Source organism: Macaca thibetana, chromosome 16 (genome assembly GCF_024542745.1).
Source record: "Macaca thibetana thibetana isolate TM-01 chromosome 16, ASM2454274v1, whole genome shotgun sequence".
Taxonomy (NCBI): Eukaryota; Metazoa; Chordata; class Mammalia; order Primates; family Cercopithecidae; genus Macaca; species Macaca thibetana.
Genome location: NC_065593.1, coordinates 46565242 through 46580020, shown reverse-complemented (window position 1 = coordinate 46580020; position 14779 = coordinate 46565242). Strand labels below are relative to the sequence as shown.

The window sequence follows — 14779 nt, the reverse complement described above, 5'->3', positions numbered from 1 at the left end:
TGGCTCATTTTGATCTCCCTTGTGTCATCTGGAGAGATTCCTCCAAGCCTCCCATCCACACTCTCTTCTAAACACCATTCCCACCAACTCCTTCCCAGCAGCCTGGTGCTATCTGCACAAGGAATGCTCACAACAAAGAAACCTGCATTGGCCGGGCAGGCACAGTGGCTCACACCTGTAATCCCAGCACTTTGGGAGGCGGAGGCGGGCAGATCACCTGAGGTCAGGAGTTCGAGACCAGCCTGACCAACATGGAGAAACCCCGTCTCTACTAAAAATACAAAATTAGCCGGTCGTGGTGGCGCATGCCTGTAATCCCAGCTATTCCTACTCGGGAGATTGAGGCAGGAGAATCGCTTGAACCCGGGAGGCCAAGGTTGCAATGAGACAAGATCACACAGCCTGGTCCATAAGAGGCAAACTCCATCTCAAAAAAAAAAAGAAAAAGAAAAAAAAGAAACCTACATTAACAGTTAGAAGAGCTTCAGGGTTGGCCGGGCGCAGTGGCTCACTCCTGTAATCCCAGCACTTTGGGAGGCCAAGGCGGGCGGATCACCTGAGGTCGGGAGTTCAAGACCAGCCTGACCAACATGGAGAAACCCTGTCTCTACTAAAAATACAAAAATTAGCTGGGCATGATGGCGCATGCCTGTAATCCCAGCTATTCGGGTAGGCTGAGGCAGAAGAATCGCTTGAACCTGGGAAGTAGAGGTTGCGGTGAGCCAAGGTCATGCCATTGTACTCCACCCTGGGCAACAAGAGCTAAACTCCGTCTCAAAAAAAAAAAAAAAAAAAAAAAAAAGAAGAGCTTCAGGGTTTTCAAAATCTTTTTTTTCCTCTCTCTCTTGTTCAGGAGATCAAAGGACCTCACATTGGGAGAACAAATGCTGAGGGAAAAGGCAAAGGAAAGAGGAAAAGTTCACACTTGGGCTGAGAAACAGATGGTGCAGAGGATTGGGTGGAGTGAAGACTTGACTGGCCCCCCACGTGATGCCCGGGTTTGTGGGGAGTGGAGGGCTCCTCAGAAATCTTGACAAACTTTCAACCAGCCTAGAGAATTCTCCCTCCTGTGAAGAATGAAGACTAGGCAAGCATGGTGGCTCATGTCTGTCATTCCAGTGTTAATGCCTTGGAAGGCCAACGTGGGAAGATTCCTTAAACCCAGGAGTTCAAGACCAGCCTGAAAAACATAGCGAGACCCCCATCTCTTAAATTAAATTTTTAAAAAAGACAGTCAATACTCAAAAAACTCAAGATTTTTATTTTCAAACTGGAGATATTTTTTGACATTTGGGAAGTGGAGATGTGGGTGGAGAGCTTTCAAATTTTGCAAAAAAAAAAAAAACAAAAATTACTTTCAGACTTCCTAGTAAATGTAATACCCTCCCTCCCAGAGCTATTAAAAAAACGGCAATCTGAAAGGCATGAAGAATTCTATGAGTGAAGCAATTTGGCATCTATTCCGGAAAGTTTAACAATGAAGGGCTGGGCACCATGGCTCCCAGCACTTTAGGAGGCCAAGGTGGGCAGATTGCTTGAGCTCAGGAGTTCAAGACCAGCCTGGGCAACATGGCGAAATCCCGTCTCTACAACAAAGAGATACAAAAGCTAACCAGGCATGGTGGCATGTGCCTGTGGTCCCAGCTACTTGGGAGGCTGAGGTGGGAGGATCACTTGAGCCCAAGAGGTCAAAGCTGCAGCAAGCTGAGATCAGGCCACTGCACTCCAGCCTGGGAGACAGAGGGAGACCCTGTCTCAAAAAAAAAAAAAAAAAAAAAGAAGAAGAAGAAGAAGACTATCAATTTATCTCAATGGGAGCAAAATGTTTTTGTTACTTTACTGTTCTCTCCTTTGTCCTAATGTCTCCCACGTAGGCCTGTATAGGGCCTCAGATTGGAAGTGGGATTCAAGTAGGAGAGTGCAAGTAGGAGAGAGGAACAGGTCAGGATCTCTGCATGGAAGGAGGTAGAAGGCTTACATTCACTGGATATTATTTTGAGCCTGCCCTTGTGAACAGAGAATTGATTTGCCCCTCACCCTTCCCTGGGGGAATCTGGTGGCTCCCCTCTGCTATGACCAAAAATCAAATGGGCCAGCAGCCTTCTTCTTTCCTCCTGGCCCCTTCATCAATCCTCCTCAAGGACCTGTCGAGGCATCTGAGGCCCTGCTCCACCATACTCATGGTTCTGCTTTACTCTCACCACCGCACCTTCCTCCTCCTGCTTTCTTGCCCACTTGTCCAAAGTTTGGAGGATCCACAAATACACAACCCAGAAAGCTTGAGTGGCTCACACTGAATGTCTCCAAGCAAGGGAGTTTTGTTTCCACCGACGCTCATTCTCTCCCCTCTGTCAAGGTGACCCCTTTGGGGAAGCCAAGCTTGGTGGCAATTTCAATTAAATGCAGAAAAGTAGTTGATATAATTTTTTTTTTTTTTTTTTGACAAAGGGTAAGACATCAGCCTTTGGAAAAGCTAGGCTTCCTCTTGCAACACACTTCTCTTCGTCTCCAGCTGGGCTGCACAATTATTGATAGCGTTGCCTCTCATGTAATGGCACCAATTTCATTAGGAATCAAATGCTCAGCGTTTCTCACGTACGCTTTTAATCCTTTGGCTGCCTCTTTTCCCTCGAAAGACCAAGAATTAAATAGATCAGATGATATGGAGAAGACACCCCGCCTTGGTCTGGCCCGCCTCCATCCTGGGCCCTGGGCATCTGGGTTCCTGGGGTAACCGGAATCAAACCAGGGCCGGATACCCGAGGCCCGCGGCATCTCGACGGCTTAGCGGGGCCAGTGAGCGATCGAGGTTTGTTGGCCGCCGCGGAGCTTCCTAAGCCCCGGCCCCCCGCCTCCGCCGACCAAAGGTTTGCCAGTAGGACCCGCCAGGAGACAATAGCTGCCCCCGCGGGCGCGCTGTCGGCTTGTTTGGAAAGCCCAGAGACGCTTCGAGGTAAAAAGGTCAGTCCGGAATCCGGGTCACCTCGGCCTCCTCCGCCCGCCGTCAGGCCCCCGACCATCCTTGGACTCCCCCAGCCCCCGACGTCTTCCTCCCTCTCTCGATCTCGGGCTCCCCTTCCCCGCCCCGCACACTGCCCCCCACTAGGCCCCTTCTCGGCCACCTCCTTCCTGCCGTCCAGCGCCCGGAGACCAAGGGCTTTCACCTTGAGCCCAGGCGGAAAGGCCTTGCGAAGGCTGGCCGGCTGCGGCCGAACTCAGGCAGCCACCCCTGACGTCCCCGCGGAGTGGCTGGGTGGAGGGGCGCTGGGCTGGAGTGGGAGTGGGGGTGTTAAGTTGTGTGCCAATTTGGAGTTTGTTAGCGACCCCCTCTGGGGTCTAAGCCAGGCCTGGCTCTGGGCGGGAAGGAGGGAGTTGAGGGGGAAGGGAAGGGGTAGAGTTCGCGTCGCCTTCCCCCACACTTCCTCCTCTTTTTACACCCTCTTTTTGTCCTCTCCAAACAGATGTTTCTCTTCTTTCCCGTCTTCCTCTCAAGACCCTCGGGGCTGGCCCGGCGCGGGGGCTCACGCTTGTAATCCCAGCACTTTGGGAGGCGGAGGCGGGTGGATCACTTGAGCCCCGGAGTTGGAGACCATCCTGGGCGAAATGGCAAAACCCCGTCTCTACAAAAATACAAAAATTAGCCGGGAATGGTGGTGTGCACCTGTGGTCCCAGCTACTCTGGAGACTGAGGTGGAGAATCGCTTGAACCTGAGAGGCAGAGGTTGCAGTGAACGGAGATTATGCCACTGTACTCCAGCCTGAGCAACAGAGCGAGACCCTGTCTCAAAAAACAAACAAACAAAAAACGAACAACAACAACAACAAAAACAAAACACAAACCCAAAAAACAAAATACAAACAAACAAAAGAACTGCACTCCAGCCTGAGCGACAGAGTCAGACCCTGTCTCAAAAAAAAAAAAAAAAGAAAGAAAAGAAAAAGAAAAATCTCTGGGAATTGCATTCATCCCACTTCTTCCATGCTTTTCTGGATTCTTGCAATAACCAAGGGACTGACAACTGTCAAGCCTGAGTGCCTGGGACCCAATTCTGCTTAGGCCACACCCAGTAAGTCCTTCTCTTTATCCAGCTGAGATCTTAAAGCTCAGTTCATTCCAGCCCAACCAGCCAATGGCCACTCTTTCTTCACCTCTTCTCCACGGTGGACAGAGTATGAAGCCTCCTCTACCCCTGAATGGAGAAACAGAAGCAGGCAGGAAGAAGGGAAAACACAGACTTTATTGAAATGAGGTAGTTGCAGGTACAAAGTGAACCCCGGCTCACTTGGGGCTCAGGTTTCCAGAAACTTAGATGGCTCCTCCTCTTTCTCCAAGGTTCAGATAAATCCTTGCAGCTGTTGGGAGCCCTCACTGTGCCTGGCTCTCCCTGGGCTGCCCCCAGGGGTAGGGGTGGAGATGGGGAAGAGGGTCCTGGGTTTTCCAGGAGGCAATAAATAGGGGAGGAGCTAGTGGGGGCGTGCCTGTACCTTCCTGGTTGTGGCTTGCTGGGGGCAGGACTTGCACAGCGTTCCAGAAGTCTCTGGAATACCAAGTTCCAAAACACTTTGGTGACATAGTGATGAGGTCGCTGGTGTGAGGAGGCAGGTCTCAGAAAACAACCTCTGGAGGCTGCATTAGTGCAATATAAATGTGCCAGGAGAGGGCTAATGGGGTTAGATGGGGGCGGGGGCTTTTTGGTCTGTCACAAGGCAGCTGGTGCTATTGTAAGGTCTGTGGTGACTGGATTAAGCATTGATAATAATATGGCTGCACCCAAACACTTCCCACACAAGAAAATTTAAGGTTCTGTCTCAGGCCTAGAATGGGGGAGTTAGGATAAGAGTGCGTGAGGAGACTCCTCAAAGCTCGGAAGGCACTGAACTGAATAAACAGAAGTTGGAAGAGAAAGGAGAATGAATCCAGGAGGATGAGGCTGGCCCCCACCCCCACCTCATGTTGACACTGAGTTGATCCCCAGATCAAAGGCAGAAGCCCTTCCCTCTACCTTTGACAGGTTCCATGCCTCCCAGGCCACTGGTCGTGTAGGGCCCCCAGCCACCCAGGTCTGAGAAAAATGTTTCCCCATCCCCCCTCCTACTCCCAGGCAGCTCTAAACTGGCATTTCAGCCCTAGAGAGGATCCCCAGGCCAGTGAAGCCCAGGCCTGGGGTTGGGGAGAGCCTGGGATAGGGCTGGACTGGGGCGCTCCAGTGCCTGGAAGCCCCATTGGTGGCTAGGTTCAGTTCAGGAGGTGACAGAGCTGGGTGAGGCTTCTGGGGAGGTGCATGTTGACTGGTCTGAGGCATCTCCAGCCGCCTCCTTGGGGCAGCCTGGTGGGGCTGGGGGCACCCGACCTCCCTCTCGCTCGCGCTTCTTCTGCTTCATTCGTCGGTTCTGGAACCAAATCTTGACCTGCGTTTCATTGAGCTCCAGGGTGGCTGCGATCTCCACCCTCCGGGCCCGGCTCAGGTACTTGTTGAAATGGAACTCCTTTTCCAGTTCTGTCAGCTGCCTTGTGGTGAAGTTGGTGCGGAGGCCACTGGGCGAGCCCAGGCCGGGCTCTGACACCTTCCCTAGGGGCGGGGCAGGGAGAAAGCCCAGGTCAATTCTCTCACCTCTTCCTCCTTCCCCTTCCCTCCTCCCGGGGCTGGCTCTGGACCTCCATTCACCATTTTGCCCAAGTACAGTTGTCAAAGTTCCCAGGGACCCAGGTACCCCCATGGTGATCATCAAGTCCAGAGCAGCCTTCCCCATACTTCCATCCCCCAATGCACACCAGGTCCTGGGCCTGTGCTGGGTGAGTTGGGGGGGGTGTGGGTTGAGGGGGGGAGTGCTGGGAGCCGGTGGACTGTGCTGGGTGCACAGATCAGGAAGTGGGGTGTGTATGGAAACTTACTCCTGGGGTGACCGGTTACATACTGGGTGAGGAGACCTCACCTGACCTGAGACATGGGTTGTGCTCTTACCTGTGTCTACCAGAGCCACTGAAAGAGAAGAACCCAGCCCAGGCCCAGGACATGTCACTGCAGGGGAAGCAGAGATACTTTGGGCCCCGGAGAAGGGGTGGCCACATCTGAGCCCTACCTGTCTTGGGTGGGTTTCTCTTAACCTTCATCCAGTCGAAGGTCCGGGCCGTGGGGGTGTTAGGTTCTGAAGGGCAGGGCGCTTCCTTGTCCTCGGAGAGGAGATCAGCATAGGCCGGTGCAAAGCTCGCGGTCTGCTCGTTCCCATAAGGGGGATGCTGCGGAGGATACGGCCCCGGACCGGCTCCACCTGCTCCGTAGCCATCGGACAAGCCCCCTAGCTGGGCCCCGTAGCTGGTGGGATGAAAATAGCCTCCATCTCCTTCTGATTGACCCAGAGGGTAGTACTGAGAAGGCCCGTAGCTGGGGCTGCAGGCGGCTGGGGCATACCCCGAGGGCGCGGAGCTGGGGAAGGGTACCCCCAGGGCCGAAGGCGGCTGCTGGGCGGGATAGCCGGAGTTCTGCTGAAACGCGGGGCTGGACAGCCCCCCACCGTAGCGGCCCTCGCTTGCATAGCTGTCAACCGCCTGAGTCGAGCTTGGGGGAAAGGAGGTTGGGGCGCTGTGGGCGCTGTGGGCGCTGTAGGCGCTGGGTCCCCGGTTACAGAGTGGGTACTCTAAGAAGGAGTTCATCCTATTATAGTCCATGCGTCAAGGCCACAGGAGGGTCGGCCCGTTTGGGGGAGACACCCTCTTGCCCTACAACCTTTCGGCAGTATGTCACAGCGCTGGGGCTTGAATCCATGGCCTGGCCCGCTCGCCTGGGCCAGCGCTTCCCTAGGAAGGGGGTAGGGAGTGGGGGTGAGGGGGCACATGTGATCTCTCCCAGGCCAATGGGCTAAGCGGGCCAGAGTTTGGCAGCCCCAGCGCCCATCCATCACCCCCCAAGCATTAGCATGACAAAGACACTTCAATCACCCTCAGCCCATCCATCTGCGAGCGACATGGAAGCGTCAAAAACATCTTTCTTCAAAGACTTTTGGAAAGAAGGGACTAGAGGGAGGGGGGAAAAAGTTAGGAGAATATTCAAGACTTTCCTTCCCTCCCAACCCCCAAGGCCTTCAATAGGCTCCTGGGTTATTAGATGGGGACAAATTCAAGCCAGCTGCCCCTCACTCTTCCTACCCCTCAAAGAAATCTTCCCCCCAAGTCTGTGGACCCGGAGGTGGGGAATCCAGCTTCCTTACTTTGCCCAGAACTCCCGAACCATGTTCCTTTCTTCCAATTTGTCTTAGGGTGATGGGCTAGGACAGCCGGGTGAGGTATGTTATCTTGGGCCAAATGGATTACTGTGTGGTAGGGCGGTTGGGGGAGGTGGTGCAAAAACACCTAAGGGTGTGGGGCAGGATCTAGAATCTAGAGGAAGAATTCATGAAGCCGGGGTGGGAAAATGGCATTTCAGGGAGCAAGGCAGGACTACAGAAATGTGGAGAAAAGGATGAGAAATGCCCCATCTTCCCTCTCTCTCTCTTTGCATAAATGTTCTGTCCTTATTCACACATCCATTTCTCTCCCTCAACCTCTCTTTATATTCTCTCTGTCTCAATCCATCTCTCTGTTCGTCCATCTTTCTCCATATTTATATTCGTTCCCTACCTATCCATCAACTCATCTCTCTAGATGTATTTATCCTCTCTCTAGCCATCCATAGCTGTAGCTAGCTCACTCACTCAGACTTAAATAACTCCCTATATCTCTCTAGAGAGCCACAATAAGCACAGCCAGGTGATGTTTACAGGGAGGTGAAGAGGAGGGGAATTTTTTATTCTCTTCTTGAAGTGTTTAAAACTAGTAGAGACCTGTAATCTCCTGGTTCCCTCCTACCTGTCTCTCCTTCACCACCCTCCATCTCCTTCCAAAAAAAAAAAAATTCCAAACCTCAGATGCATAAATTTAATACCAGTTAAATCTTAAAGATTACTCCAGATTTCAGTGATTTTTCTAGAATTGATAAAGGGAGTTTGGTTAGAGAGTGGGAAAATCAGGGTGGAGGCCCCGTGGCTCTGAATTCTAAGACTCCGGAGTGAGGAGTGGCATCTCGCCCCTTTTTGTTCTGTGTGGCTGTTGTGGAGGGACACGGGATGTGTCTTCTTCACTTTCTCAGACTCCAAACCCAGATGGGACTAGAAGAGAAGCCCTTAGGTAGAGCTCATTGATTCTCCTCCTCCAGGCAACTCGAGGGCAAGAGTTTGGCGCAATCCAACACCCACGCTCATTTGTAACCTGTCAGGGTGTCTGCCTGGTCGGAGGCCTGGGGCCGAAGCTAGGGCAAGTCCAGGAGGGCAAGAGTTCAGGGAGTTATCTCTGTAAACAATGAAGCTCAGGAGAGGAAAGGGAAGCAGGTGGGACAGGTTTAGGGAGGACCCTCAAAACTTCTCAGGTTTCCACACTCCAAAAAGGGCAGGATGAATATTCCTTCCTCTGCAAGGGACCCCAAAGTTGTCCCCTTCAGTCTGTGTCTTGCCCCTCCATCTTTGTCTCCCATTCCCTCTTGTTTTGCTTGACCTTGCCATAGCTGCCTCTCCTGCTTTCTGCTCTATACCACCAGCATCACACTGCCTTTCTCTTCTCTAGTAATTGTGGGCCTAGCCCAACTCTGTTTTTTTCGGGGAAAGGGTTTTGTTTTGTTTTTGTTTTTTGAGATGGGGTCTCACTCTGTCATCTAGATTGGAGTGCAGTGGCGTGATCTCCGCTTACTGCAACCTCTCTGCCTCCCAGTTTCAAGCAATCCTCTCACCTCAGCCTCCCAAGTAGCTGGGACCACAGTCATGCACCACTGGGCCTGGCTAATTTTTGTGTGTGTGTGTTTTTAGTAGAGACAGGGTTTCGCCATGTTGGCCAGGCTGGTCTTGAACCTCTGGCTTCAGTGATCTGCCTGCTTCGGCCTCCCAAAGTGCTAGGATTGCAGGCCTAAGCTGCTGCACCTGGCCATCACCCCCAACTCTGAAAGAGCTCAAAGTATTTCACAGAACCCCTGTCTCCTTTCCCTGATCATGTGTACTCTGCTTCAGACCCTGCTTCAAGCTGAGGGGGAGGGGGACCAGCTGGTAACTTCTTTAAGAGATGCAATGGGGGAGAGAGAGAATGTTCACTTGCCAAGGGAATGAGGGCAGACAAAAGAAAGGAAAATTGAGATGGGAGGAGGTGACCTGCAGAGGAATTGAAGAGAAAGAGATTATTGAGGTGAGAGCAAGCTTATTTCTTTCTATTTTACTTTTTTGGGGAGAAGATTTGCAGATGCTTCATCCTTTCATTTTAACATGTCTTCCACAGACACTAAGAATAACTTGTCTGGAGGAAACTAGGATTTGTCTTCTAACCCCAAATTTGAACTAGGCCTATATCCGATCTCACTGCTCTGCTTCTGACAGACTTAAGACTTCTTCACTTTCCACCTTTTCCTCATCCCAGGGAGAACCTTCTCACCCCATCCTTTGCCTTCGTAATTAAGGGAACAATTTGAGGTCTAAAGGAAGAAGTGAATTTCAAATCAGTTTAATAAAACATCAAAAATCTGTCTGGGAATTGAGGAATGCATTCCCTCTATAACAGCTGAAGTTAAAGACTGAGGCAAGTCAGCTGGGCGCAATGACTCGCACATTTAATCCCAGCATTTTGGAAGGCCGAGGCGAGAGGATCACTTGAGCCCAGGACTTCGAGACCAGCCTGGTCAAGATGGTGAGACCACATCTCTACAAAAATAAAGAAATTTTAAAATTAGCTGGGTGTGGTGTTGCCTCCACGAAGTCCCAGCTGCTCAGAAGGGAAGATTGCTTGAGCCCCGGAGTTCAAGGCTGCAATGAGCTATGACCACACCACTGCACTCTAGCCTGGGTGACAAAGACCCTGTCTCTATTTAAAAAAAGGAAAAAAAAAAAAAAGTGCCTCGAGTTATACTGTCAGTTGCAGTGATTGCCTCAGCTTTCCAAATTTACTATGCTCCCCAATTCATCCCTGAGTCATGCCACCTTCTCTTGTGTTAGCAGGGACATTAAAACTTCCCCAAATTCCTGCTGGTTCTCCCAGCCCCAGCAGAAAGGACTGGGAGAACCAAGTAACTTTGATCCCTAGGTTCTCAATCTCCTCCTCCTCCCTAAAAGAAGCTTCACTGACTGGAATAACCTATGGCCCATAGGATTTTTGGTTGACCAAATTAAACTTACCAGAGAGGGTCTGGGTGGACCGAACACCAAATGAAATAAAGTTGATGTCCTAGTTTGTATGATCTGCTTGTGCATAAAAGACAGCAAGGAGAACATAGACATGTTTGGAACTGAAGTTATCTTTGACAGTTTTCACTCCTTATCACACTGAGAATGCGGTCAAGGAAACCATTCTAACCGGAATGGGGATATATTAGAAGTTTAACCTTAGATTCTGGTCCTTTCTGTGGAGGAAGCTGCTTCAGCTGGGGGCTTGGCAGGAGCAATCTAAATTCTTTCATTAGATCTTAAATGTCTCTATCTGCTCTCTCCAGCCCGAATCTTGGGAGGCCAAACCCAAGATCAAAGGTTGGGGCTAGGCCGGCGCGGTGGCTCACGCCTGTAATCCCAGCACTTTGGGAGACCAAGACGGGCGGATCACCTGAGGTCGGGAGTTCGAGACCAGCCTGACCAACATGGTGAAACCCCATCTCTACTAAAAAATACAAAAATTAGCCAGGCATAGTGGCAGGCACCTGTAATCCCAGCTACTTAAGAGGCTGAGGCAGGAGAATTGCTTGAACCCGGGAGGCAGAGGTTGCAGTGAGCCGAGATCGCGCCATTGCCCTCCAGCCTGGGTGACAGAGTGAGACTCCGTCTCAAATTAAAAAAAAAAAAAAAAAAAAAAAGATTGGGGCTTAGGAGGTAAAAGAATATTCATAATTTTTTTCCTTCTTTCTTTTTTTTTTTCCAGGCAGGGTTTCGCTCTGTTACCCAGGCTAGAGTGCAATGGTGCAATCACGGCTCCCTGCAGCTTTGACCTCCTGGGCTCAAGCGATCCTCCCACCTCAGCCTCCTGAGTAGGTAGGACTACAAGCATGCACCACCACAGTTTTTCACTATGAGATGATTTGTTTTTGTTGCTGTTAGGGAAAGGACGTTCCTTTTAATTCAAGCTAATTAAACTGTCATAAATCTGGTTGAGAACCTTAGACTGTAGGTAGTACATATTGTAATGGGATTAGTGCTAGCTGTGGAGCCAGAATAGTTGGGTTCAAGTCCTTGCTTGGCCATCTGTTTTTTTTTGGTTTTTTTTTGTTTTTTTTGTTTTGATACAAGGTCTCACTTTGTCACCTAGGCTGGAGTGCAGTGGTGCAATCTTGGCTCACTGCAACCTCTGCCTCCCAGGCCCAAGCAATCCTCCCACGTCAACCTCCCAAGTAGCTGGGATCACAGGTGTATGCCAAAATACCCAGCTAATTTTTTGTATTTTTGGTAGAGATGGGGTTTTGCCATGTGGCACAGGCTGGTCTCGAACTCCCGAGCTTGGGCAATTCACCCACCTCAGCCTCCCAAAGTGTGGGATTACAGGCGTGAGTCACTGTGCCTGGCCTTTGCTTGGCCATTTCTTAGCATTGTGACACTAGACAAGTTTCTTGATTTCTATGAGTCTCAACCTTGGAGAAAAAGAATGGGTTTAATACTACTTATCTTGCTGCCTTGTTAGTAGGATTAAAGCAAACAAGAAAATACGAACCATAGGGAACTCTCTAAATGTATGACATCAACTTTAAATCACATTCTGAAATGATATGAGTCAGTCTGCTTTTAATATAACTAGCATAGGCCGGGCACAGTGGCTCACGCCTGTAATTCCAGCACTTTGGGAGGCCGAGGTGGCCGGATCACGAGATCAGGAGATCGAGACCATCCTAGCTAACCCGGTGAAACCCATCTCTACCAAAAACAAAAAATTAGCCGGGCGTTGTGGCAGGTGCCTGTAGTCCCAGCTACTTGGCAGGAGAATGGAGTGAACCCGGGAGGCAGAGGTTGCAGTGAGTCAAGATTGAGATCGCACCACTACACTCCAGCCTGGGCAACAGATAGAGGCTCCGTCTCAAAAAAAAAAAAAAAAAGTAAAAAAAAAAAAAAATATATATATATATATGTATATATAACTAGCATATTAAAATATGGAAATATGTAGGCTAGGTGCGGTGGCTCACGCCTGTAATCCCAGCACTTTGGGAGGCGGAGGCAGGCAGATCACAAGAGGTCAGGGGTTCAAGACCAGCCTGGCCAACGTGGTTAAATCCTGTCTCTACTAAAAATACAAAAATTAGCCGGGCGTGGTGGCACACACCTGTGGTCTGTTACTCGGGAGGCTGAGGTAGGAGAATTGCTTGAACCTGGGAGGCGGAGGCTGCAGTGAGCCGAGATTACGCCATTGCACTCCAGTCTGGGTGACAGAGTGAGACTCTGTCTCAAAAAATAGATAGATAGATAGATAGATAGATAGATAGATAGATAGATAGATAGATAGACAGACAGACAGACAGACGTGATAGGAGAATAGCATTTAGGCTATATTTTCATGTAACAAAGCATCATATATTATACAATATAATATGTACTTTATCATATGCAAATTTCATTGAGAATTGAGAAGATTGGCTCTGTTTAGGCAAACGATTTTGTTTCTTGAAAACCAAAGCCTAATATTTTATACCTATAAAGAATCCAAATTATTAAAATTGCAACAGAAAGGTTTGTGGTTGGATATTAGAAAGAACTTCTTGATTTTCCAAATGTTGGGGAAAAGTTTTCTAGGGAGGATGTTGTCTCTTCTTCCTTAAGGGATTTAGCTTGGAAACTGTCCATCCTGGAGGGGACCTGACTTCTGGAATCTAGACAGATCAGCAAGATGTAAACTTCCATCTGGAGCCAATAACTGGGGGCATGACTAAATAATGATTGGGATCTTTCTAAAAGGAAAGGTTAGAGTGACATGAAGGATTAAAATAATTTTCTGCTTAATCGAGTGTATCTAAATGCAATAGTTTTTTTGGCCAAAATATCTGCTTTGGAAATCTTAGCCAAATACTGATCAAGCTGAATTTGGGTCTGAATGACTATACAGATTGTGATTTTTCTGCAGTTGTTTCGAGGGAGAGAAAGTTTTAAGAGGGCTCCTTTACTATTCATTCTCTCCTCTGAAGAGGAAGATCTCTTTCCGGCACTAAATATCTAGCTTACCCCTCAGTGTAGATAGAGGGATGGCTGGGAGGAGAGAAGAGGGATGGGCAGAGCTGGGGTGGAGAGGTCAGTGGAGGATCTGGGCTGTAATTACCCTCAGCAGGCAGAGGATGAAGTGGGGCCCTACAGGCCACCTTCTGCAAAGTGAGGACTGAGAGCACATCCCAAGAAGATCTGCAGTGGGGCCAGCAAGTGCTTGTCAGAGACTTGGGTGAAAGATGGGTAGGTGAATTCAGCAGTGCTCTTTAGGGAGTCTCAGAAATTGTGCCTATGCTCTGATGCCCCAGCAACAAGATTAAACATAACTAAAAGGGACTGTTAAAGTCTAGAACATCGTGTCAAAAAAGAAGTTTGGTGGCTCTTTTTATATGAAATGGCTTACTTAAAAAAACAAACAAAAACCAAAAAACAAAAAGAGTAAACATGACCAAATGTTGGGGGAGGTGGCAGAGGATGAAAGTCAGAGGAAAACTTGGCCAGGATACTTTTTAATACTCATATTTATCGAATACCGGGCACCTGGCAGACAACACTGCACCCAATTACCTGCTTGTTGAAAAGATTTCACTCTCTACTCATTTAAATAAAGGTAAATGCATGATTATTGGTGTAAAGATACTAATTAAAATTTATTGATCAGGCACAGTGGCTCACGCCTGTAATCCTAGCACTTCGGGAGGCTGAGGCAGGAGGATCACTTGAGCCAGGAGTTCAAGACCAACCTGGGCAACACAGTGCGATATCGTCTCCACAGAATATTTTAAAATTATCTGTAAAAAATAAATAAATAAAAGGCCAGAGGAGGTGGCTCATGCCTGTAATCCCAGCACTTTGGGAGGCCGAGGCGGGCGGATCACTTGAGGTCAGGAGTTCAACGCCAGCCTGGCCAACATGGTGAAACTCCATCTCTACTAAAAATATAAAAATTAGCCAGATGTGGTGGCAGGTGCCTGTAGTCCCAGCTACTTGGGAGGCTGAGATAGGAGAATCGCTTGAACCCAGAAGGTGGAGGTTGCAGTGAGCCGAGATCCTGCCACTGCACTTCAGCCTGGGTGACAGAGTAAGACTCCGTCTCAAAAATAAATAAATAAATAGGCGGCCTGGTGCGGTAGCTCATGCCTGTAATCCCAGCACTTTGGAAGGCCGAGGCAGGCAGATCACCTGAGGTCAGGAGTTTGAGGCCAGCCTGGCCAACATAGCGAAACCCTGTCTCTACTAAAACTACAAAAATTAGCCGGGCATGGTGGCAGGTGCCTGTAATCCAAGCTACTCAGGAAGGTGAAGCAGGAGAATTGCTTGAACCCAGGAGGCAGAGGTTGAAGCGAGCTGAGATTGCGCCACTGCACTCCAACCTGGGCAATAAGAGTGAGACTCTGCCAAAAATAAATAAATAAATAATTAGCCAAACGTGGTGGCTCGCACCTGTAGTCCTAGTTACTCAGGTGGCTGAGATGGGAGGACCACGTGAGCCTAGGAGGTTCAGGCTGCAGTGAGCTGTGACTGCACCACTCCACTCCAGCCTGGGTGACAAAGTGAGACTTTATTTCAAAAAATAAAAGAAAATTTGTTTAAATTGCCCCCA

The 14779-nt window shown here is 49.5% G+C and overlaps 1 protein-coding gene and 1 long non-coding RNA gene across 2 annotated transcripts; one reads left to right on the top strand and one right to left on the bottom strand.

Annotated features, from left to right (window-relative positions):
* Positions 1 to 2511: 2511 nt before the first annotated feature.
* On the top strand, positions 2512 to 11070 carry LOC126938645 (uncharacterized). The gene is made up of 3 exons (XR_007720143.1): positions 2512 to 2961; positions 3462 to 4250; positions 10916 to 11070. It is a non-coding gene; the product is annotated as an uncharacterized LOC126938645 (long non-coding RNA).
* HOXB1 (homeobox B1) lies at positions 4221 to 6667 on the bottom strand. The gene is made up of 2 exons (XM_050763015.1): positions 6082 to 6667; positions 4221 to 5570 (listed from the first exon to the last, which is right to left on the bottom strand). Exons 1-2 carry the CDS (start codon positions 6665 to 6667, stop codon positions 5242 to 5244), a joined length of 915 nt encoding a protein of 304 aa, XP_050618972.1. The 3' UTR covers positions 4221 to 5241.
* Positions 11071 to 14779: the final 3709 nt, after the last annotated feature.

Coding starts and splice junctions, on each gene's coding strand:
- HOXB1 (XM_050763015.1), bottom strand. CDS start 6,667: ATGGACTATAATAGGATGAACTCCTTCTTAGAGTACCCACTCTGTAAC. Junction 5,571..6,081: donor GAGAAACCCACCCAAGACAG/GTAGGGCTCAGA, acceptor CCCCGCCCCTAG/GGAAGGTGTCAGAGCCCGGC.